The sequence below is a fragment of the Anastrepha obliqua genome, chromosome 4 (assembly GCF_027943255.1).
Source record: "Anastrepha obliqua isolate idAnaObli1 chromosome 4, idAnaObli1_1.0, whole genome shotgun sequence".
Taxonomy (NCBI): domain Eukaryota; kingdom Metazoa; phylum Arthropoda; class Insecta; order Diptera; family Tephritidae; genus Anastrepha; species Anastrepha obliqua.
Window position 1 is genome coordinate 78,210,621 of NC_072895.1, and position 26,759 is coordinate 78,237,379.

A 26,759-nucleotide genomic window follows, 5' to 3' on the forward strand; every position below is an offset into this window, starting at 1 on the left:
GATCATTTCACATGTATTCACACACTCGTCCAATTAGTCGTTGTTCAATAGCAACGAAGCATAGCATGACAACGAACATGACCGAAGACTGTGTTGATTTTTTTTCGTATATCACTAACACAATTTTATCGCCAGCCGAAATTCGCACATTTATTTCACACACATTCACACACTCGTCTAATCAGCCGTTGTCCAGACGAGAATGAAGTGTCATTGGTTGATTTTTTCATATATCACCAACTTTTGATTTCTTGTAAACACATCCTAAGTGACTAAGTGAGTGATTCTGTTAAATTCTCCCAGAGCGGAATAACGGTCTGCTAATGAGCACACCTTTAAAAATCTTTTCACTACGACTTAGGGTATTTAGAGTGGTGGTTACTTAGCATTAAGTTACGTAGGTCGATCGGGTTCATCTGCTCAACAAGTCGTTGATTTTCCATCTTAGTGTTTTAGGCAAAGCCGTTTTAGGCATCTCATAATTTGTGATGTCTTCAGTGCAGAAACTTGGAAATTATTTGATCAGTAGATAAATGGAAGTCGTCTTAAAAAAAACATAGGGCCCATCAACTGATTCGGATGCTGTTTCAAGCATACGAGTATTTATCCTTTTTTCACTTGCTTAGTAAACAGTGCGCCACTATATCACTGGAATATTTTACATATATTACAAATACAGTATTAAAAATACATTAAATTTAATGTTTCCTGCATTAAATACAATAACAAATATCACTATTAACACACTTATGTATGTATATATACATTCGATTTGTATGTACATTCATATATATGTATAGGTAAATACATATGCGGCAGTAAATTCTATCCGAATATGTTATCATAAATTTTATAACAGATGCCCGTTTTTATAAACATTTCATTTGTTCGTTGATCTGCCTTGAACAGATGATATTCCTTCAAAGTGGCAGGATTCATTGGTCCCCAATCAGCTACGGGCTTAAAGCTTTCTCTTGTTCGTTCGATTATTGTTCCGCTGGGCCTGTGCCACACCTCGCTTATACCCCAAATCAATAGCTGGCCAATACCAAAACCGGAAAGACACCAACCAAAGGCTGTTAAAAGAAGTAAAATATACTGTAAGTATGCATCTATTGTTTTAAATTTTTTAATTTTTAATATACCATATAATCCATCCTGATAGGTGTAGCCATTGTATTGTAAGGGCGTGTAGTTCACCAATGTGTAGACCAGAACGGCAGTCATGAAGGCGGGTGTAATAATTCCCCAGCATATACGGTAGTAAAAGGAAGTTTTTATGCCAAGCATGAAGTAAACGTCACGGCAGAGGTTTTTTACTCCTGTAAAACAAGAATTACATTCAGTCCATACCATATTTCGCCATTATAATTGCTTTAGGGCGGACTTACCATATATCCAGCCAACTGCGATTAGCTCGAATATTGCCAATACCAAAGCTATGAATGAAGCCCCGTAAAAGTCCATAAAATTCAATAGATATTGACCACCCGGTGTTATGTAAATAAGACCAATTCCGTAACATACAACAGCGATGCATACTGCTAAAATCCAATGTTTCGTGTTGGTAAATTTATCCTTAAGTACAGTCATAACGCACGAAGCCATGCCCACATTGCTTCCGATACCAAGTACAAACAGCATCAAAAAGAAGAGCACGGAAAATACCTGAACGTTTACACACAATTTACACAACAATTTGTAATACAACAAAGTCAATACAACGGCTGAGGAAATCTCACTTGGGGCAGAAATTCAAATTTAGATATGGCATCCGGATATGAAATGAAGGCCAGTCCCGTGTTACTCTTCACAACACTTTGTATATCAGATGTATTCGATTCATATGCTAAGTTGCCGAGTATGCCGAATATTATAATGCCAGAGAGTAGGGAGGTGAATGTATCCAATGAGGTGACAATTGTACAGTCCCTGTAAGGAGTATTAGTACATCCAGTATAAAATTATTAAATTACGGTACACAACTCATACGCATAAGTTCTGTATATGTATGTGACATATAGTGCTGACATTACCTTTTTATGTTGTGTCGGAATCGGTTGTATGAGGCGTACATTATGATATTTCCGAAACAAATTGCAAGCGAAAAGAATACTTGAGTAACTGCTGCATACCATACCTGGAACGGAAGTACATAGAATATATGGAACTCATTTTTGCAACGATAAATTTTTTAGTTTTTAGTTGAGAAAACTTACTTTCGGATCTAGAAGTTTATCCCACTGAGGCTTCAAAAAGTACACAACACCATTAAGGGCTCCTGGCAGTGTCAGTGAACGTATGAGAAGGATAAACATGACCACATAAGGAAAAAGTGCGAGCACATAGGATGCCTTGCCAGAGCTTTTAATGCCTTTAATAAGTATAGAGGTTATCACAAGCCAAGAAACGGCTAATGCTAGAGCTAATGACCAACTTGGATACCCAATGCCATCGTCTATGGAGTCCTTTTCCCGTAAAATTACTTTTCTAAAATAGAGAATTTGTGAAAAGAATTTTGAAAATTTTAAAAAAGAATTTTGTATTTTACGTAAAATAAAATTCTGCTGATGTGGTTTTCACTTTCGTTTCATTTGCGGAAACCGTTGTTTTGTTGAGTTTTGAATCGATGCACGCGTCGCCCCATTCCTCACGACAATAACTCCATGGTAATGTCGGATAGCACGACTCAATCAAATATCGAAGAGTTAGAGCCATCAAAGTGGCATAGTATGTGGATATAATAGCTGTGGCAAACACTTGACCATATCCAACGCCTATAAATAGATTATAAAGGGAGGTGAGAAAAAATTAATTAGGAATCTATGGAAATATTGATTTGACGGTTATGTATAATAAATATATGCACACATGTTTAATAAAACACCATTTGACAAAATCCGACTTTGTGTACTCATAAGAAAATCCGAAAGAATCTGAAAATGTAAATCGTAAGAATTGATATGTATTTTGGCGAATTGCTGTAGCACGCTGATGGTCTCAAACAAAATATAAATTTTAAATTATAAAATAAAAAAACCATAAAATGAGTAAAAGATTACCGATTTAAAGAAATAAAGTGATTATTGCAAAATATAGGTTGTCAAAAAAGTCTTGCGGTATTTTTATTGAATTTTCAATTGTTCATAAAATTGGTTATAATAATGCGATTTAAGTCAAATATGCGCCGTTTTGTTCGATGACGAGTTCCCAACGAGATGCCAACTTCATAATGCCCCTCTTATAGAAGCTCGCTTCCCTATTGTCAAAAAACTCGTAGAGCCAATTTTCACAGGACTCTCTTGTGGACAACTTCCGACTACCAAGCTCGTTCATCATGGACAGAAATAGGTGGTAATCACTTGGTGCGAGATCCGGACTATACGGTGGATGCAAAAGAACCTCCCATTCGAGCTCACGGAGCTTCTGGCGCGTCACCAAAGATGTGTGTGGCCTGGCGTTGTCCTGATGGAAGACAATTCGGCCTCTGTTGATCAAAGATGGCCTCTTCTGCATGAGTGCTGCATTCAAGCGGTCCAGTTGTTGGCAGTACAGGTCCGAATTCAGCGTTTGGCCATAGGGGAGCAGCGCATAGTGGATGATTCCCTGCAAATCCCACCAAACACACAGAAGAACCTTCCTGGCCGTCAATCCAGGCTTGGCCACCGTCCGGGCGGCCTCACCGCTTTTCGACCACGACCGTTTGCGCTTCACGTTGTCGTAAGTGACCCACTTTTCATCGCCAGTCACCATCCGCTTCAAAAACGTCGATTTTGTTGCGATTCAGAAGCGATTCGCATGCATCCATACGGGCAAAAATGTTTTCTTGCGTCAAGTCGTGTGGCACCCATACATCGAGTTTCTTTTTGAATCCAAGCTTCTTCAAATGGTTTATAACGGTTTGATGACTCATGCCCAGCTCTTGGACGATGCTACGGCTGCTACTATGCCGGTCTCTTTCGATCAATTCAGCGATTTTATCGCAATTTTCCACGACAGGCCTTCCGGATCGTGGCGCATATTCGATCACCTCTGCACCAGAACGAAAACGTTGAAACCATCGTTGTGCGGTGGAAATGGAAACTGTATCGGGCCCATAAACTGCACAAATATTATTGGCAGCATGAGATGCATTTTTGCCTTTATCGTAGTAGTACTGTAAAATATGCCGTATTTTCTCTTTATTTTGCTCCATGTTTGCGACGCTATAACTCACGAACGACTAAAAGCAAACAACAATTAATCAAACACGTGTTAGCACGTGAAAAGAGCTTTCCAAAAAGCTCTAGCGTGAACCGATGCGACGAATACAACTAGAACTACGCGCTTGCAAAGACAAGCTTGCAGAAATACCGCAAGACTTTTTTGACAACCTTAATTGCATACAAAATTTTACTTTTTTTCTCCAGAACTATTCTTTTCTTTTCTTTATTTTATTTATTTATTTATTGTCTCCCGATTATTCTTACAGACTAAGTAATAGTTAAAAAATGTTGACAAATTTAACTTAAAGCAGCTTAGTATTTAGATCTTTGCATAATTATTGCATATGTGAACGCATCTTGAGAGTGGCTCACTAAATTCATATTTAGTCATGTGTACATTTTCGACGGACAAACGATATATTCTTAATTCGCGGTTTGGGGAAACTTAACTCTATCATCGATTTGTCACCAGTAATATTAGAATTTAAGCAAGTCAAGAAGTTTACGCCTACAAATATAGTTCGGGAGACCGTTTGGCCATGATAAAGTACGCCAAGTTAATTTTGTATTTATAAATTCTGTGAATTTTTTCTAGATTACGCAACAGTAGTCCAAGTGACAAGACACTAAGCCTGGATACAGCGCTTTGAGAGTTAGCAGATCAATAAAGTCAACAGAATTCCTAATTATGAAACCGATAATCGTGGAGGCTTTCGACACCACATAGTCAATGTGTCTGAAAAATGTAAGTTTTGATTCAAAAATTACGCCCAGATTCTTGTCTGTGTTATTGCGGCACAACTTATGACCATTTGGTGCATAATCAAAATATATTGTTTTAGATTTTTTATCAAAAGTCGAGACACGGCACTTATTAACATTGAAGTGCAAATGATTTGAGGAACACCAATCAATGAAATTGTTCAAATCCGATTGGAGATCAATGCAATCAGTGGTATTGTGAATCTCCAAAAAATAACTTCAAGTCATCTGCATACATAAGGCAATCTGCGCCATCAAATTCCATTGATGTAAACGATAACCAGCCTAATTATGTTGCTTCTTTTGAAATTTTTGAATCCCGAATTAAATCGAAAAAGTACTTTTATATCACAAAACATGGAATTTTGATCAAACATTCACTGGCAGTTGGAATAAATTCAGATTCGACAATTGATGCAGTATTATTTGAATTGTGGATACTTTTTCCAAGTACTTTTACTTACTGTCTTATGTTGTCCAAAATATTTAACTTACACTTTACACTTTAATACTAGATTATACACTTTCTATTTAAGAAAAGATAACAAAAATGTAGTGTGTCTGGCCCCAAATGATTGTTATGCGGTCTGGTACTTGGGCGCAACTAAGTAACAGGAGTTTGATATTTATTATAGCGGAATTAGTGCAAAAATTTTAATTTTATTTTTTAGGTAGATTATCACTTGTATGCATTTCAAAATAAGTTGATGAATTTAACTCTATAGAAGCTATATCGTTGTACGGCTGTTCTTCCTATTAAACTTTTAACTGTACCGTACAATGGCGGCTCCATCTAGCGGCAGAATAGTTATGGGGAACAGAAAATAAAATGTACATACTTAATTATCTTTCCAATAAGCTTTTTATATTTAAATGGGTAAACTTTTACTTATTGTATTGATTTTTTCTTTCATTTATAATTTTTTCAAGATTATCAGCGCTAAGTCCAGGCTTTAAAGCCGATTAAAAAAAAGCCAAAGTACATTTTCTTTTGAAGTATATTTGCAGATTCTTTGGATTTTCGCATGTGAACTAAAAAAAGTTTAATCAATTGAAAACGAAAATGATGATCGGGATTACAACTCTGAATAACAGTTATTAAAATATTATTTAAGAAAACTGCTTAAATTGGACGGGTGGTTTCTATGCTATTTACATTCCATTTACACCTAAGTATGCGTATAGGAGTTATGAGCTCACCTCTCATGATGGGCGAAAAATCAAATACTTTGATGCTCCCACGACTGGAGAATTGTCCGAGCAACATTTCCATGTAGTATACTGGCTTACCAACCAAAAACAAAACTATAATATAGGGAATTACAAAAGCACCACCCCCGTTTTCGAGTGCAGTGAACGGGAAACGCCAGACATTGCCTAAACCCACGGAAAGTGCAATGCACGACATGAGAAATTCGATGTCATTGGTCCAGGTATCTCGTGCCTTCCCTGCAGTTTCGACAATAACCGGGTCGTTAGGCAACTGGGGAACATCAGAAACTTTCTATAAAATATAACAAAATAAATATAAAAATATATATGTAGGTATATGTACGTATATCACGACAAATAACCGAGCTTAATTACTTGTACCTAATTTAAATATATAAGTACGTATGTATATGTAAAATAATGGTGGTCGTGGTAGCCGAGTGGTCGTCCCTGGACAGACAATGGCAAACCTCCGAGTGTATTCCTGTCGTGAATAGAAGGCACTAATAAAAAATCATTTGCCGTTCGGAGTCAGCTTAAAAGCTGAAGACGCACGCCACACATATGGTAGAAGGCGGAGCTCAGCCAATTATTATACAAGGTGGCGCAAAAGTAACCTTGCGATGTTTTTTGGCTGTAATTTAAAAAAAAATGAAAAACTTTGATTCTTCTTGTGGATTATTTTTATTTGGTCTTTTAATTTTTTTTACATCAAGTCGAGAATATGATGTCATGTAAATGGCCGCCGCCAAAGTTGCCATTTGAGCCCTTTTTATGGCATTTTCCTTCACTTTGGCCAAAACTTCCGGCGATAGGTCCTCACATTCTTGACGGATATTGTCTTTAAGAGCTGCAAGAGTCTGAGGCTTGTTGACATAAACCCGCGACTTCAAAAAGCCTCACAAAAAAGTCTGGAGCGGTCAAATCAGGCGATCTTGCTGGCCAGTGCAAATCGCCAAAACAGGAGATTAGGCGCCCGGGAAATGCATCCTTCAGCATATCGGTTGTGGCACGTGCAGTGTGTGCCGTGGCACCGTCCTGTTGGAACCACATGTTTTCCAATCCCAATTCATCAAGTTGCGGCAAAAAGAACTCGTTGATCACTGCTCTGTAGCGCTCACCATTCACAGTAACCGTTTGACCCGCGACGGCTTCGAAGAAAAAAGGTCCGATGACTCCTCCAGCGAAAACAGCACACCATACAGTGACTTTGAGCGAGTGTAATGGCTCTTCGTGGGTTACACGCGGATTTTCAGTGCCCCAGAAGCGTAAATTTTACTTATTTACGTACCCGCTAAGATGGAAATGGGCCTCATCACTCATGATTATTTTTAATGAAAAATCATCTTCCTCTTGGTGGTGATTAAGGATGGCTTTAGCGTATGGTAGACGCGATTGGTGGTCAGCAGCTAACAGCTGATCCACCGTCTGGGCTTTGTACGGAAACATCTTCAAATCCTGTACCAAAATTCGCTGTAAAGACCGTGGACTGATACCCATTTGCGTGGCACGTCGTCTGGTCGATTTCCTCGGCTACAGCAGCAATATTCTCTACAGAACGGCTACTCCGGGGTCTGCCACGCCTGGCAGCATCTCATGTTGTGCCAGTCTCTTCGAGGCGAGCGGCTAAACGTCGCAGTGTTTCACCAGAAGGCGTTGGACGGCGAGGAAATCTGCTACGAAATTCACGTTGTGCTAAAGTCACCGACCGATTATTGGTCAAATAAATAGTCCGCAATATTCCGCGTTCTGGAGCAGTGTAGCGTAACATTGTTTATTAACGTGTATTTCGTATGTGTTTACTATACAAATGTCAAAACAGAACTGACATTAGGGGCCAATCGCAAAATTTATAGCATTTTCTGATAGGAGGATTACTTTAGCGCCACCTGTTATATACTTAGTCCTGCCATAAGTTCTGTTACAAGTCATTCGAAATGGTCATGATTTGCTTTTACACAAGCCTTCAAACAATTAAGCCATTCAGCTATTGCAGCACGAACATTTCCCATGGATATTGACGTCGCTGCTCGAACCAAAGACTTTTCAAGATTTCCAATCTTCTGCGGTTATGAACCCAGGAATATTGTTTTTTAGCCACTGCTGGGTGGATTTTGATTTATGGGCTGGAGCGGAATCTCGCTGGAAAATCCAACACTCTCAATTGAAGAGAGTACTACTCAACTGCTTCACCACGCCTTCAAAGACATCCTCCTGGTACACTTGTGCCCCATCTATATTTTTTGCGTATTTTGAAGTTTTATCATAGATTTTGTTGTTTTTCTTATTAAAAACTTCTTCAACAGTGACTCTTTCCTCATCTGTAAAAAGAATATTTTCATGGCCGTTGACCGCGGGTCTAGTCTAATTTTCTTCAAACGTTGTCAAAAGATGACTAGTTGAGCGACGGAAGGCTTTCATGTGGAGATCATCTCTAATTAATCATGACATGGATCTGGTCGATACATTCACTTCCCTGGACATGACTTTCTGCTTTCTAAGGGGATTTCTGCGAATTCTTTCCCTAGCGGTTCTTATGGCTGCACTGGTTCGAACAACGCGAGGACGTCCACTTCTTTTTCTGCCTGTCACCTGAGACATTTGGGAATAGCGATTGATCGTGCGGTAAACAAATATTCTCGAAATATTCAGTTTTTTTAGGAATTGGTAAGACGCACCTGCACTTTTACCACACTTTTTAGTGCAATCACTGCAATGCGATTTTCCTTAGCTCCCCACTCCATTGTTAACGAGCGAAATTTGCCACGAAACTGAGTAAAATTTATAAGTAGACGATATATACAAGCAAAAACGAAAATAACGGAACTTTTTTATGCGAATTTGTTCTCGCCGTATGCATTGCAAAATTTGTCACTTATACTAAGTATATATATATTTATTATAAATTTTTCCTTCAGCTGGTCTAAAAGGTTACAATAATATTCAGAATTTATTGTTTCGCCAGTTTTCAAGTAATCCACAAATAAAATACCAAAAAACTGATGCTAACACCTTCTTGGCTGATTTCTGGATATGAACTCGTTTTGGAGCCGAAGAACCAGGCCCATCTCACAGCTTCTTGTTTTGATTTAGAATCATGGTGATAGACCCAAGTTTTATCCATAGTGACGAATCGATGCACGAAGTCCACTTTATGCTTTCGAAAATTCTCTAAATGCTGCTGAGAAAGTATTACTTCAATATATCTTCTAGTTACAATTTATAATTTGTTCCACAAATGGAGGGCCCTACAGTTTTAAGCCGACTCCGAACGGCAAATGGTTTTTTTGTGAGGATCTTTTTCAAGGCAGAAATGTACTCGGAGATTTGCCATTGCCAGCCGAGGTGCGACCGCTATTAGAAAAAACTTTTTCTTCATTTTGGTGTTTCACGGAAATTCGAACCTACATACGTTCTCTCCGAATTCCGAATGGTAGTCACGCACCAACCCATTCGGCTACGGCGACCGCCGTAAGAAAATGTATTGAATAAATTGATAAATGAAGTTAATAGTGATGTTTTTTTTTCATAAAAATGGGTGGTTTAAAAATGGGTGTTGAATGTAAAAATGTGCATGAATTCATCAAAGATCAGCCAAGACCGTCATTAATTCATGCAATGCATAGCGCATCTAAAAAAATTGTTTTTATGCTGAACGATGGTCTGAAAACCTATGCGGTTTTCGTTTCTAGGAAAAAATGCAAACCTTCCATAGTGTACAAATTGTTCAATAATGCACTCCACCCTTGAAAAAGGCAGACACGATCTTGCTTTGTCTGGCTCACGCATTTCTTTCGAAGCAACCAACCACGTGATAAGGCTACTCAAGGGAGAAAATTTGCATATTTTGTCTTCGTTTTGTGTGGCATTTTAAGAATAGAACACAGAATGTTCTAAGCGGATTACACTTATTTGAGAATCAAATACGAAAAAAATAGAGGACAATGGAAAGACCATATTATTTGGGAGAAACGAAATCGTCATTACTCGACATGCTTTTAGAACGCGCATATCGCTGCATTAAGATGGGAAGAGAAGCTGCTGTTTTGGTAAAGGATAATACAGAGAACAATGTTAGTAGTAAAAAATCGTTTGATCAGTCTTAATGCTAAAACATTATGTGAAATAATAATCCAAGAAAATTGTTTAAGTAATATCAATACTTTGAAAATAATACCTGTTCCACGGGCTCTGTATTGTCATTGATTGTTGGTACTACCATTTTGCCATTGCAATCACTGCTTTGTGGTTCGAATTTGGCTCGATACTCGCCAGGTATGGAAGTAGTTGAGGTATTTGTTGATGTTGGTATATACGCGTGGTTAACGAAACCGTTATCGTTAGCCATTTTTACTTGCTTGATAAACTAAGTTGGATTGAACTGGAAAGTAACAATTGATAGCACTGCATTTATATCAAGTTCAAGGCCAGGAAATCGCTCCCTCTGGAAATTAGATTAATATCGAAGCTATTAATAAAACACAAAGAATTACACTAGTCTACAAAATTTTTACTAAATCATTATATATTAAAACACGATTATAATCGATTTGATACTTTTTATATAAATATACTTATATATCTAATATTAAATAGTTCTTGTTCCTATTTTTTTTTTTTGTTGATAAAGTGCCGGTTTGCTAAATGCTTCCCTTGCAATTTACATGCTAAATTAAAATGGGCAAAGATATGTCTTTCGGCATACTTAGAGTGAACAGTGTTGGACGAATTTAGGCAGTAAGCTTTTCTGCATGTCAAAAGTCCTGTGTTAACCTGTGTGACTTTCAAGAGTTGCCCTTCTGAATTCTTTGCAGCACAGAAAGCAAGCTATTAGTTTCCGAGCTCTTCATGGAATTTCTTTCAGGAAATGACTTGGTTGGTCCTTGGTCAAAGATGATCTTTTCTATTGGTTCTTTCTAATAAGTAAGTATTTTATTAGTGAATTAGAAGTAAAAGTAGATAAGTAAAATATTTTTTTAATTATAATTATTTCAATCAAACACTAGATGGGTTGTTATGGTATAGGTGGAGGCTAAGAATATGAAAAAAGATATCCTGGTAGTTAGAAGCAATGATATGGGTATGCTAATGTCGTCAAACATATCTGGTGATCATAGCAGAGCGCGAGCGCCGACGGACTACCGGATGGGCTATTCAAACATGGCGGCGAGAAGCTGGTAAGATGCATGCATCAGCTTCTATGCAAAATATGGTCGGATGAAAGCATGCTTGCCGATTGGAATTTAAGTGTGCTCTGCCTAATCCATAAGAAATAAATATCGCCTATAAGGTTTCAGCGAGCGTATTGTATGGAAGGCTGAAGCCCACCATTAACCAACTGATTGGACCTTATGAGTGTGGCTTTAGACCTGGAAAGTCTACAATCGACCAAATATTCACAATACGCCAAATCTTGGAAAATACCCATGAAAGAGGAGTCGACACCCACCATCTTTTCGTCGACTTCAAAGCTACATTCGACAGTACGAAAAGAAGTTACTTATATGCCGCGATGTCGGAATTTGGTATCCCCGCAAAACTAATACGGTTAAGCAAGGTGATGTTGCTCAATACCAGCAGCGCCATCAGAATTGAGAAGGACCTCTCCGAGCCGAGCAACCTGATGTTGCCAACAAGTGCTACTTTGGACTAATTGAGTTATAAAGTCCTCTCTCGATGAACGAAAATAACACTCTACAACGCTCTCATCATGCCCGTCCTTACGTACGGCGCAGAAGCGTGGATGATGACAACATCCGATGAAGCGACGCTTGGAGTGTTTGAGAGAAAGATTCTGCGCAAGATTTTTGGACCTTTACACGTTGGAAACCGCGAATATCGCAGGCGAATATATGTCTATGTCGTCGTAATGCTCATACAGCTCACCATTCCATCGCAATATATATATATATATATATAATTGGCGCGTACACCTTATTTGGGTGTTTGGCCGAGCTCCTCCTCCTATTTGTGGTGTGCGCGTCTTGATGTTGTTCCACAAATGGAGGGACCTACAGTTTCAAGCCGACTCCGAACGGCAGATATTTTTATGAGGAGCTTTTTTCATGGTAGGAATACATTCGGAGGTTTGCCATTGCCTGCCGAGGGGCGACCGCTATTAGAAAAATGTTTTTCTTAATTTTGATGTTTCACCGAGATTCGAACCGACGTTCTCTCTGTGAATTCCGAATGGTAGTCGCGCACCGACCCATTCGGCTACGGCGGCCGCCAGACGACATAGACATAGTGCAGGAAATAAAGATCTAGCAGCTGAAAAGTATTCGATGCGGTACCAGCTGATGGTAGCAGAGGAAGAGGAAGGCCTCCTCTGCGTTGGAAAGATCAGGGGGAGAAGAACTTGACTTCACTTGATGTGTCCAACTGGCGCCGGTTAGTACAAAAAAGAAACGACAGGAGCGCTTTGTTAAATTCGGCCAAAATCGCGTAAGCGGTTGTCGCGCCAATTAAGGAGAAGAGAAAGCTTTTGTAATAAAACGTCTCTTTATGAGGCATATTTAGGTTAGGTCAGGTTGACTTGGTTGATCCCGCAGATCGCACATAGACTAGAAACCAATGCAAGTGTTTGTGTGGAGAGTTTAAGAACTTTATATTTGGTTTTTAATACACAGTTTAGTTAATTTAGGTAGGGTTGAAAATTATGCAGAAAATGAGTTTATTCGTGTTTTGCTAAGTGCAGGGCAGTTGCAGAGTAGGTGTTGAGAGTTCCTCTCATAGAGGTATATTTAAATTTCTTTTAAATTTTCGATTTTTCATAGACAACTTATCATTGCAGATTGTAAAGTTACGAGACTGCGGTTGCTCACAAATCGATTAAACTATTCTGGTAAAGTTGCCACATCGTAAATTTAAACCTAAACTAAATATGAGCGCCCTAAACATTATATTATATTTATGCTAGTGCCGCCTTGTCCAATTTGTTAGCTTTGTGAGAAATTTAGAAAGTGTACGTTGTTTTTAAAAGATTTAAAGTCGTGTTCCTATGTACACACCCTAAAGGCCCAAAAATGTCACGTGCATCTGCAGCAAAATATTTGAAGGAGTCGGAGAAGTTCATAAAAAATGAATGCAATGGTACCCCGAAGGCTAAATTGTTGACGACTTCCTCGGACGAGGATCAAAATAAGTTCAGAAGATCATTTGATTTGCTGGCGACAAAGCCGAACTTATCGTTGCATGAAACTGAAGCAGTTTTAAGTAAAAGTGGTATTTATGCATCCAAAGACACGGATTCGAGGACGTCTTCGAGCAGAAAATCGCAAATTCCGGAGCGCATTGAAAAAAGACTTGGATTGGCTAAGGCAAATTCAGAACAGAATTGGACAAACGTAATATTCACGGATGAATCTTACTTTTGGTCCTGGTGTACTGTTGATAGTCGACAAATTCAACGAACTGTTAAGCATCCAGTGGAGGGTTCACATTTGGCGCTGCTTCTTCGAAAAAGTATTCGCCCGTTTATTTGTGTTTACCGCCAATTTGAATACAACTTTGATGAATGTAAGCCCTATTCAAAGCAAAGCAATTTTACCACAGAAGGTGTTTTCAAGAAATAGGTTAGGTTAGATTGAAATGGTTGCCTATAGAGAGGGCAAAGTTCGTCCTTTGAGAGGAGGAGGAGAGGATGTATATTTGTTTAAGATTTACGGTGGTGTTAGCCTCTTCGTACTCCTGAGGAGATTCATCAGGATTTTAATATCCATGCCTGCTATATCAGCAGGGGCGGCAAAGAGATGAGAGCCAAGATGCTTAAGCAGGGCAATTAAGGAGAAACCGCTAAGACGATTCCACCTCAACCTCCATGGAACTGACGCAATAAGGACTCCAAGTAAAGTCAAGTCTCACACACACAGAGTGTATACCAAGCAGCCAATGTAATGGAGGGCACCCACGAAATTCGAGAGCTGGGATTTTTTTAACCGCAGTGGATCCCTCGAGCGCCTCCGATCCACTCGTTGTCTGAAAGATTTCACGACCTTACAAGTTTGTGTATGTGCACAGCGTTTTCTGAGTTGACGCGAAGCCCACCTCTCCAGGAGCAGACCGCAAGTAGTCAACGGGAAGAATTAGAACAAACAAAGAACTAGAAAAATTTGGATTTTATAAAAAGACACCGATCCCAAGCAACGAAGCCGAATATGGTGTGGAAACAGCAAAATGGGATTGAAATGTTGGATTGGGCTTCACAGGCGCCTGATGTCAATCCTACTGAAAATGGTTGGGCAATAGTTAAGCAAAAACTCAAAGGAAAAATATGGACGGCCAAAAGTTATCAAGACAAATTCGGCTGATTTGGAGCCGATTACCTCCACAACGTGCGCAGAAATTAACCCAGAGTATGAGTCAAGGATGTGAAGCCATTATAGCTAATGGTGATGACTATACATTTTATTGAATATATTGCCCATAAAATGCAGTTTTTAGAATTGAATTGGTCAAATAGTTTCTAAGTTGTGGCGGTCACGCTTCTATTAACCAGACTGTAAGAGCAAAGTGGTGATTCCTACAATTCCACCAATTCTAGTAAGGGCTTTGAAGTTGAAGCAAGATCTGGTAAGCAAATCGTGGAAAATATCGATAGATTTCGCTGGAACTGAAGATTAATCAAAAAATCATTTGGATCCATTTGCATAAGACCAGTCTGACAAACAAACTCGTTGCTGGAGCCTACGGGCACTAACCACCTCATCACATGCCCACTTCAACGCACTCATCTAACACCCCTCTCCCGCTGCGCTTATCGCTTGATGAGTTAAACGAAGACTACTGATGGCTTCACTACACTAGCTTGGGTGTTGTAAACTAATACAGCAACAACAGCAACATGCATTTGGTTGATACAAACAATAATTATGTGAGCAAAACTGTAATACCGCTGTGCATTTGTGCCAACATAAACAGTAGAAATCGAAAAAGCCATGAAAACTACTATTCTAGTGGATAAGGCGGTAGAAGACAAGAGTAGTAGTAGTTGGCCTTTCGAGAAACTGGTAGTTGCAGTAACAATGCTACTGGTATATCTATCTGCAGTTGTACGTAATACACTACTCTATCTATATAGACGTATGTATGCATAAAAGCGTGTTTATGTGTGTATGCACACGTGACATAATAATAGGTTAGTGTCAATGGATTGATGCAATTCCACAAAGTTTGCGTCATTGTTTTCATCGCCTTTGTGCTGTTGTACATTTAGCCTCATAGGAAAAAGTCAATAAAATTAATCAGTATGTATGTATGAATGTATACATTTGGATATTTACTGCGTATGAATTTAATCATAGCTGTGTATCAGTGAGAATGATGCTATCGCAGTTGTAGTTTAAACAGACAGATAAAAACTTAAAAATTAAAATAATAAACATCAGTGAAAGCAGTAGGATCGGGTGATTAATTAGGACCGTTACACCGCTACACGTGCTATTGGTGTAACGGACCCAATGTGTAATGTGGGTCTTAATGGTGTTCCATAAATGGAGGAACATACAGTTCTATGCCGCCTCCGAAAGGGGCTTATGAGAAGCTCTTCCATAAAAATATAAAGGGTGTTTTTTTAGAGGTTAGGTTTTCAAGTTGGCACTACTTTTTTCGTAGATGGTCTTTTTGACAGCTGTCAAATGCTGTTATGCTCAGTTTGGTTTGCCATTTCATAATGAATAGACTTACACCTGAACAACGTTTGCAAATCGTGCAAATTTATTACAAAAATAATGGTTCGGTTCGCGCGACGCATCGAAGAAAATTTTGTTCAGCGATGAAGCTCACTTTTGGTTGAATGGGTATGTCAAAAAGCAAAATTGTCGCATTTGGAGTGAACATAATCAACAAGCCATTGCTGACCCGCGGTTACATCCTCAAAAAGTCACTGTTTGGTGTGTTCTATGGGCAGAGGGAATCATTGGCCCATATTTCTTTAAAAATGAAGCCGGCCATAATGTTACAGTCAATGGAGAGCGCTATAGAGCCATGATTAATGACTTTTTCGTGCCTGAATTGGACGATGTTGATGTGGACGACCTTTGGTTCCAACAAGACGGCGCTACATGCCATACAGCCAACGCAACAATCGATTTATTGAAAGAAACTTTTGGTGAGCGCATTATCTCGCGCCGTGGACCTGTGGCGTGGCCTCCAAGATCGTGCGATATAGCACCGCTGGACTATTTCTTGTGGGGCCATGTGAAGTCGCTTGTCTACGCAGATAAGCCCGAGACGATTGACGTCTTGGAAGAGAATATTCGGCGCGTTATTGCTGACATACGGCCCCAATTGCTGCAAAAAGTGGTCGAAAATTGGGCCTTTCGGCTGGAATTTATTCGAGCCAGCCGCGGCGGCCACTTGCCCGAAATCATTTTTAAAACATAATGGCAAATCCTTATCTTTATAATAAAGCTAAATTCTTGGCCATAACATTAAATTATATACGTTTTATTTCATCTTGAAAACCTAACCTCTAAAAAAAACACCCTTTACCTTTTCTTTAGCCAAAATTATTTGTTTTTTGTCCCTTGTGCGCGTTAGTTTTTATTAATATTTCCATTTAGGGCAGAACAAATACAACAACATTTATGAAATTTAGTACCGCTATGACAGTGCTTCCGGCGAATAAGATAATTTTTTTTTAAAGGTTTGTTGTTAACCCAGTTTTAGTTTTGATCTTATCATTATTTCATGGAGTGTCGTATATTCAAAATCGGAACATGCTGCTTTATCGGTGGCAGATATATGATGTCTTTATCGGTTTTGAACTTTCGATTTCATTGGAATTGGCCCAGCATGATTTAGATTTTATTTAAATATGTATTGCCCTTTTGGTTTAATTTAATAAAGTGGGTTTTGCGAAACATATAACTATTCACAAGCAAAAGTTCTCACAAATAAATCAGAAAATTTGAAGTTGTCAAATTCTAACTGAGCATAAAAGAGCTGACTAGCAGCTGTGCGGTGTATATCTAATAATTAGATAGATTACTGCAGGACTACTGCAGTAAATATCCATAGGACTCCTTTAGACGACAGATCCTACATTTCACCGAAAATGTAGTGAGACCTGCTTTTCATACAAATGTTTGGAGTCCAATGTAACCTTTAGATACCTAACATGATGCGAAGTTTCGATAATAGAAACGGTTACCACAGGCAGAGTTAAATCATAAATTTATCTCCTTCTCGCAAAGAGAACCACATTGGGTTTTAGAAGAGTCCATCTTGCGCACTAAGCACCAATAGAGTCAAATGCTGCTTGTGCTTTATGAGAAAATTGCATGCAATGCAATGCAATGTATGTAGGTATGTATGAACAGTATGTAGACCACATCTTCGAAGTTGTTTTTATTTAATTAAAAAATTAGTGACATACTTTGAGAAACTTCTACATTATTCAACAGTATTCTTTAAGATGGATGATCTTTACAACAATTTCGGGTATATTTCTTGAAATTACATTTTTGAAAATTACTTTAAAGTAGAAAGGTAGTATTTTGCCCATTTCGTTAACAATGGAACAGAAACACATTCGAATGTGATTTTCTCAGCAACATTTAGAGCATTTTCGAAAGGACAAAGTGGATTTTGTACGGCGTTTCATCACTATAGATGAGACTTGGGTCTATCACCATGATTCTAAATCAAAGCCTCTAAAGAGTAGTGTGAACCTGGTTCTTCGACTCCGAAACGAGTTCGTGTCCAGAAATCGGCTAAGAAGGTGTTAGCATCAGTTTTCTGGGATGCGAAAGGATTTTTGTTTGTAGATTATTTGCAAACTGACAAAACAATAAATTATGAATATTATTGTAACCTTTTAGACCAGCTGAAGGAAAAATTCTTGAAAAAACCCAGTTTGCAAAAGAAAAAAAATCGTTTTCATCAGGACAATGCATTGTGTCACAAGAGCATTTTGACAATGACTAAAATTCATGAATCAAAGTTCGAATTGTTAGAGTATCGACATTTTTCACCAGATTTGGGTACTAGCGACTTCCATCTGTTTCCAGACCTAAAGAAATTCATGTGTAGAAACCGTTTTTCATCAAACGATGAGGTCTGTGGAACTGTATTTTGCAGCTCTTTCAGTCCGTCGGAACAAGCGTATTGATGTTCGGGGAGTCTATATTGAATAATAAAGTGTATTTCAAATCATAAAATTGTGTTTTTCTTATCGAACCACAAAACTTATTGAACAACCTAGTAGCTAGTATCTGACATATTTACTGATGATAGCATTTTTGATCTCATTATTAACTCTTGCGCGCGGGTTTTTGGGAAAATATTTAGGGTTTTTTCATCTTCCACGATTTTTTAAAGTTGTGGAAGCTGTGGTAAATTTGGGGATTACCATATGTATCATATGTCGCATGTATTTTTGTAGACAAATATTTTTTGCACGCATTTCTAAGGAACGCATTTATCTACATTCTAAAAATAGAGTTCCGTGTACTACCTCTTAATAGCGGACGACCCTCGGCAGGCAATGCCAAGCCCCAGCGTGAGTTTCTGTTACAAAAAAGCTTTACATAAAAACCCAATACCGTTCGTAGGCAGCATTAAACCGTAAGTCTCACTATTTGTAAACATATCAAATTGTAGCGGTGTTCGACTAATCAAATCTTTCAAAATATTATCCTTCGACTCTACCGTAGTCTATCTCCGTCGTCTTCTTTTGTATAAATATTCTTTTTCACTTTTATTTCACACATATTTCGTTCAGTAAGCATATCTTAGCTGAAAAGAAATATTCCACGTGCCGGAGACCAGACCAGACCAACAAACAGAGAGACAGACAAAAAAAAAAAGAATTAAAAAGCGCACACCATAACTTAATGGTGAAGAACTGGTTTATGTAGCCCGTAGCTATGAGTTAACTGAAAATTTGAGACGCAAAAGCCAGATAAATTTAATTGAAAATGTTTAAATATTTCAGCGATTCTAATGTTCTGGCGAGGTACTGTAAACGCTAATTTGTATAATCAGACCATCTTTTATTGAAGTCATAAAATAATAACGAAAAAATATGCAATTGCATATAAAATTTGGATACACCATAATTAACTATATTTCAAAAGCTAGAAATCCCCGCAGCCTTTTTTTGAAATTAATTTTTGTTTTTCTATTGTAATTACCACAGAAAGTTGAAAGCAGTCTGCAATGAATCAGCTTTGTGCAACTATGATTCAACTACGACGCACAAACCAATTCAGTCTATACTTCCTCCATTTTATTGAGTAGAGTTAATTGTCTTATCACTTTTACTATTACCTATCGGTGGTTCTGCAGGAGTGACTTGTGGCTTAAGTAGGTGGAGTCTAGCGGATTAAAACTGCGCACTCGGTTTTTCGTTTCTTCCTCTAGTATAGAAATAAAACATTATTTTCGCTGAATTAAATAAGTCGACTACATAACACATATATTACTCACTGAGATACATACATTAATTGAGAAAGAAATTAGGTCAGCAAAGGGTTAAAATGAGTCGAGTTAACTAAAAGTTGTAAAGATAGTCAAACATAGACTTTCAGATAAGACAATGAAATCCAAACTCACATGCATTGACATATGCAACGCCTGAGGCTTTGTCGGTTTTATTACTTTATGATAGCTGTACAATTTTTACGTGAATAGCAAAACCATTTATGTATAAGTATATTTATCCAATAAACAGAATGCGGCAAATAGCGCAGCATGACAACCGGCATTTTTTCAATTGGTCTACGAAGGCAGAGAAATTATACCCAGGCAAATGTCAAGTAAGACTGAGGCAATTTATTTTAAATATACTCGTATGCTCAAAAGGACGAAATGGTCTGCAATTGATTTAGACTGACAGGTTTGCGCATCACCTAAATTGAAAATATAGGGCGAAACTGGCATTATTTTGTTACTTAAGTTTCGTATTGACAGCAAACAGTTGACAGATAGTTTTTTTTTTGTTAAATGGTTTTTATATCGGAAAACTTTATTGAAAAATTATATTAACATAATTTATTTTCATTCATAATAAGAAACATGTGTTACTAAAAAAATATATAAGAAAATGATGACAAATTTGAGTAGTTGTCCCAATTTTACGTCTTTGCGAAATGGATGAGAAATTAAAATATTACTAGTTTAAATTTAGTATCAGCGTCAACGGATGTTTTCCAAGTACTATATGATGTTGAAATTTATACCCTCACCATCATCATAATTCAAATAACCGAAATGTCGCTAAAAATGGCTTAAAAGTCTGCAGTTTACTATGCCTTCCTAGTGGTGACACCTTTTCATCTTAAGCGATATGTATGTACATGTATGAGGAACCTGCCCTTTTTAAATAACTTATGCACTCGAACAATTGCTATTGTCTGCCGAGAAACGACTGCTATTAGAAAAAATGCTTCCTATCGATTGCTCTCGAGATTAGTTTTTACTTAGTTTATACAAGGTGGCGCAAATGTAACCTTGCGATGTTTTTTGGCTGTAATTTAAAAAAAATGAAAAACTTTTATTCTTCTTGTGGATTATTTTTATTTGGTCTTTTATTTTTTTTTACAGCAAGTCGAGAATATGATGTCATGTAAATGGCCGCCGCCACAGTTGGTTTGCCATTTGAGCCCTTTTTATGGCATTTTCCATCACTTTGGCCAAAACTTCCGGCGATAGGACCTCACATTCTTGACGGATATTGTCTTTAAGAGCTGCAAGAGTCTGAGGCTTGTTGACATAAACCCGCGACTGCAAAAAGCCCCACAAAAATAAGTCTGGAGCGGTCAAATCAGGCGATCTTGCTGGCCAGTGCAAATCGCCAAAACGGGAGATTAGGCGCCCGGGAAATGCATCCTTCAGCATATCGGTTGTGGCACGTGCAGTGTGTGCCGTTGCACCGTCCTGTTGGAACCACATGTTTTCCAATCCCAATTCATCAAGTTGCGGCAAAAAGAACTCGTTGATCATTGCTCTGTAGCGCTCACCATTCACAGTAACCGTTTGGCCCGCGACGTCTTCGAAGAAAAAAGGTCCGATGACTCCTCCAGCGAAAACAGCACACCATACAGTGACTTTGAGCGGGTTTAATGGCTCTTCGTGGGTTACACGCTGATTTTCAGTGCCCCAGAAGCATAAATTTTGCTTATTTACGTACCCGCTAAGATGAAAATGGGCCTCATCACTCATGATTATTTTTGATGAAAAATCATCTTCCTCTTGGTGGTGATTAAGGATGGCTTGAGCGTATGTTAGACGCGATTGGCGGTCAGCAGCTAACTGCTGATGCACCGTCTGGACTTTGTACGGAAACATCTTCAAATCTTGTACCAAAATTCGCTGTAAAGACCGTCGACTGATACCCATTTGCGTGGCACGTCGTCTGGTGATGTCGACGGCGCTTCCATGAAATCCTCGGCTACAGCAGTAATATTCTCTGCAGAACGGCTACTCCGGGGTCTGCCACGCCTGGCAGCATCTCGTGTTGTGCCAGTCTCTTCGAGGCGAGCGGCTAAACGTCGCAGTGTTTCACCAGTAGGCGTTGGACGGCGAGGAAATCTGCGACGAAATTCACGTTGTGCCAAAGTCACCGACCGATTATTGGTCAAATAAATAGTCAGCAATATTCCGCGTTCTGGATCAGTGTAGCGAATTATTGCAATGCAAATTCTTCAATTTCCAAGAAAATGTGTTTAATCTACTTATTGAAGCGATGTAATGTTACACTTCATGCTTGAATAAATAAAACATAATAAATTTTCTTCAAGTATTTATTTACGAAGCATTGAATGATTATTTCACACGTTTTATCCTTTTTACCGAATCCTAATAAAATATTTGTGCTGAATCATGTTTTTTGAAAATACCATCTTTCATGTATTTTGTATTGGTGGGGAAAAATAGTCTATGACTACATTTTGGCAAACGTGAAGTGTAGGGGTTGAGAAAAGAATTCATCCGCTGGTTTTGTATGTAACAGGTTTAGTTCTAAATTAGGAGACTCCACTTTAAATGCTTTACTGTTCTGAATGTTTATGTTATGTATAGGTAGATTTTAATAATACGTTTTATTATAATATGACTTTAGTTATGTGCATATAACGGGTGATGACAAAAAAATCAGACTTTTGTATTGTAAAAACATTCTAAATAGGATTTATTTTATTTTTTCACAGAAAGTTTTCAATAAAATTATTTGCTGTGGTAGAACATTAAGAAAAAATATTTTTTAGTTGAGAAAGGTGCTTATCAACTATACGTCGGAGCCTTGTGGGGATACTTTCGAATGACCGCTGGATGGCAGTATTATCTATCTCATAAGCACAGATTATTTTTAGAGTTCTTCACAATTTTTTAGCTCTCCAGTTGCTCTTGTATACTAGTGATCTTAAAAGTCCAGAGAAATACTCTGGGTGATATTGGGACAAGTTTGAGGGATTTGGTACAAAATTAACTTCCGCGTATTTACGAATAAACGCTTCTGCGTTTTAACGTCGTAATCGAATAATGCTTTGTTAGGCCGGAAGACAAAGTTGTCATTCGAATAATATTTTTTAAGAAAGGAATCCATATTTTACCCAATGATTTTTTCTTCATGGCTCGAATAAAGGCTTCGAAACTTCTTTCCCGGATTGTGTGAAGTAGAGCATTACTTTCGGTTCATATTTGTGCTTGAACTTCAATTTCACATTGATGTCACATTTTGAAGCCCTATTTGTACAAATACCGATCATTTATAGACATCTGAGGTTTATATATTTATATATGAGGTTTGCTAATAGGAAAATAACTGTACTATTTATATTTTTTTCTATTTTTGTTGTAATTTCGAATCATCCATCGACATTGCGACTTCATTTTAGACATTTCTTCGACGGTGTATTTTGGTGATCTAACTTTTTTCGCAAATTTATTTGAAGTTTTCTTACGGTTTCGCAGATGTTGCTTTGACGGCAATTAATTTCTGCAGCCGCGTCACGTTGGCTTATGTTATCCTTAATGTTGGATAAGTCCAGTTTTGTCATAATCAATGGAATCCTTCTACTGCCACAGTTTCTTTTCACACTCATAGCCTTAAGAATTCTGTATAAAGTAGCCCATGGAATAGCCTCGCTTTTAAATTGGTTAATAGCAAATATTTCGCCAAGCTTTCCGTATTTTTATAGAGCTGCAAAATATGCTCGCGAATGCTGTTGCTTTGACAGCATCTTTATGAAAACCTTTTTTTCTCTGGAACAAGAAATTACGAAGTGAATTCATTAGTAAATTATTACCGATTCTATGCGTTAGCTTTTAAATTTAAAGAGTTTAACAAGCTTCCTTGGAAACTTTGAGTTCACCCCTCTGTCAACAGACCAGTGTATATCATCTCAGCACCTTCTCCTTAGCTGCCCTGCTCTGGCGATGCTAAGATTCAGGCATCTTGGCTCTTACTTCTTTGCCACGCCTGCTGATATAGCTGGCGCTGACATTAAAAATCTGATGAGTTTCATCAGCAGCACAAAGCGGTTGACGCAAACATAGTCATCGTTCGTAATCCGCACGCTCCTAACCATTCCATCACCACCTCTTCCCGCCCTCTCCCTGCACCTCATCCTGGTCCTTCCCTTCACCTCACTTCCTTGACAATGGTACCACAAAGGACGAATCCTTTTTCGTCCAAGTGTGCTCACTCCCTGGGTAACCATACCAACCTAACCTAACAAACGTTTAATTTTTTTGTAATCACCCTTTATCTGATTGCTTATGCTTGTTTGATGAAGCAGAATAAATAGGTTTAGAGGTTTTGGGTTTGCATATTTTTCTTAAGTTCTATTTAATGTCTTTTTTATATTAAATATTACTTCAAAAGGTCCCTTGTATCGGGTGGTTTTGTTTTAGCTGCAAGAGAACTATCGATATCTATAACTATGGTTTGACAGCGCTGCCACTACCAGCTGCCTCGCTTCCTAATTGCGGAAATTTAAATGAGCTACCGTTACAGGGAATTACGAGCGCTATCAAGCCATGCGGACCTAATTTTTGCAAGTCAAGCTCGAGTGTGTTCTTCGAATTTAACAAAATTTCGCCTTCAGACGCCTTAAAAATGTTGCAGACAACCTATGGGGACTTTGCTCTATCGCGTGCACGTGTTTTTCAGTGGTACAAATCGTTCAAAGAGGGCCGTACATAGGTTGAAAACTTGCCTCATGAACGTCATCCAGCAACATCAGTAAACGACGAAAACATCGGAAAAGTAAAGGAAATTGTGTTTGAAAATCGCACAAATCGCAAAATCGGTTAACGCTGAATATTATTTAGACATTTTAAAGCGTTTCCGCGAGAACATTCGTCTTAAAAGGAAGGAATTGTGGCACAACAAGCCATGGTTCTTGCATCACGATAATGGACCAGCTCACACATCACGTCTTGTTCGCGATTATTTGAACAAAAATAATGTTAATATCGTTCCGCAAGCACCGTATTCGCCTGATATGGCTCCATGTGACTTTTTCCTGTTTCCCAAGCTCAAGTTGCCGCTCCGTGGAAGACATTTGGAGACAATTGAAGTCATAAAAGAGAATTCGAAGAACACACTCGAGCTTGACTTGTTTACAGTAGCACAGAAAACAAACTATGTGACATATCACGCTGAAATTTGCCATGTAAGCTTATAACAGTCCTACCATCCAACAAAAAATTTATTTTTGCCATATGTCATCCGCGGACCGTTTTATTGATAACGTCTCGTTCATATTTGAGCAGAAGGTATATGAAAAAAGATAATCATTTCAACAATATTTCTGTTTTGTATTATCATTGTAAGTTCACATGCACTTAAAAAAAATCCGATATTTGCACTCTGATTTGTGATATGTCCGTACCTGAATCATGTGTTTTTTGAATACTCTTTACAAAATTTATTACTTTAAGATTTGTTTGTATTAGTAAATATGTGATTATTCAAATCAGTTTGTCTTAAATTTTAATGATTTCAGTTTTTGGATTTTTGCTCATATTAAAAAATTTATGCCCCACGGTTAATACCGGGACGAATCCGGGTTGCCGTGTTCCCGGGATTACTTCAAAGGCTTCCTGAAAGTCTGGGACCAAAGTTTTCCGCTAATATTAGGACCCTTAGCATACATCCATGGGATAACATGGATTTAGTTGCTTGTTGTTACCCTGTTTCGCGGAAGTATCCTTGTGCACACATGAATAATATTCTAACAGCGAGCGCACCATTTGTAGAATACTCTTTCAAATCTCAGAAAAAGTAGTTGAAAATTTGCGGAAAATTCTAATTTCCATAAATTCATTGCTTTTCATTTCAATTTAGATGTAAGCGCACACCTCGTAAAAAGATGTTCATTGCAAATGTGAGTTCACTCTATGGGAAAATTAATTTTGCCAATAAAAATTATATTTTTCTTTATTTTTATGAGTATTCAATTAATTACAATACATTGAACACTTGGCTAGTTTCGCTCAAAATAAACAAAGCTTACATTAAAATTCGCGGTCAACTGCGTTTATACACAGGTGCATATTTCAGTTTTCATAAGTCCATGTCTCAAATCACTAGAAATTCCACACTTTTTTACGCAGATGCGCATATGTATTAGTATATAAGCACATACTTATATAATAATAATTTTAGATATCACATATATTCATATTTATCATAAATAAACACTATTTATTTAATTAAACACTCACTGCAGTTAGTGTATGTACTTAACAATTGTACAAACATACATTCTATTTTTATAAATATGTACGTCCTTAGTGTACTTTTTTATAATTAATGATGCACTGTTGTACACTTGTAGATACATACATAAATCCAATATCCCTTGTTTAATCCTTGAAAATAATAATAAAAAACGCACCATTTACATTAGAAGTCATACACATATATACGTATGTGTGTATATTATTAGATGTTATGATGCGCGTTCTTCAGTCGCTAATAATTTAACTTGTTCTTGTTTTCAGTTAGCTCACTGGTGTAGGTCTTGTTATTTGGGCAGATACTCGCAAACTGAGTGTTGTAGCGCCAGCAGCACCTAAACTTGTTCCAACAGCGACGCCGGCACAATGGCAGCAATAAAGTCAATTGAAAACGTCAAATGTATACACTCATACATATGTACATATGCACCTACAAACAATATGTTTTGGCTCAGACAAAGCGTTGCACGTGCGATCGCACTCCATCGACAACAATTGGCAATAGCGCTGAGAGAGTAAAAAACGGAATATTTGAAATTGAAGTTACTACATACATATGCACATTTTACATGCATACATACGTATATATCCATACGTGTATACCTCCCAAATTTGCCTCACATTTTAACGGTGAACTCTACCTTTTGATATACAGTAAAAATTTTAAGCAGATTGAAATGTACGCTTGAACATATCACCGCTAATCAAGTAGTACAGGTACATACATACATGCATTGTTTAAAGTATGTTTTTTAAGCTGATTATGGTAGCGGCGCAAGGTTTTATAGCCACTGATCACTGGCACACCATCGACAACATCATTTATAAAAACACACATTTACGCTCGTATCAGTGTTGCCCGTTTTAAATTTACGTGCGGAGTGAAAATGC

General features: G+C 37.9%; 1 protein-coding gene across 2 annotated transcripts; it reads right to left on the reverse strand.

Annotated features, from left to right (window-relative positions):
• Positions 1 to 653: 653 nt before the first annotated feature.
• Positions 654 to 26,201, reverse strand: LOC129245731 (sodium-dependent nutrient amino acid transporter 1). Of its 2 annotated transcripts, none has more exons than XM_054884072.1 (10): positions 26,027 to 26,201; positions 10,357 to 10,623; positions 6,168 to 6,471; positions 2,552 to 2,777; positions 2,220 to 2,490; positions 2,037 to 2,140; positions 1,743 to 1,932; positions 1,392 to 1,668; positions 1,146 to 1,322; positions 654 to 1,076 (listed from the first exon to the last, which is right to left on the reverse strand). In XM_054884072.1, the coding sequence occupies exons 2-10, from the start codon at positions 10,525 to 10,527 to the stop codon at positions 826 to 828; spliced, it is 1,971 nt and encodes a 656-aa protein (XP_054740047.1). In that variant the 5' UTR covers positions 10,528 to 10,623; positions 26,027 to 26,201; the 3' UTR covers positions 654 to 825. The 2 variants fall into 2 exon arrangements, with proteins under 2 accessions (XP_054740047.1, XP_054740048.1); XM_054884073.1 differs by having other exon boundaries at positions 25,975 to 26,201.
• Between the last annotated feature and the right edge of the window lie 558 nt (positions 26,202 to 26,759).

Coding starts and splice junctions, on each gene's coding strand:
- LOC129245731 (XM_054884072.1), bottom strand. CDS start 10,527: ATGGCTAACGATAACGGTTTCGTTAACCACGCGTATATACCAACATCA. Junction 2,778..6,167: donor TTTTTCGCCCATCATGAGAG/GTGAGCTCATAA, acceptor ATCTATTTATAG/GCGTTGGATATGGTCAAGTG. Junction 2,491..2,551: donor TCAGCAGAATTTTATTTTAC/GTAAAATACAAA, acceptor TCTCTATTTTAG/AAAAGTAATTTTACGGGAAA.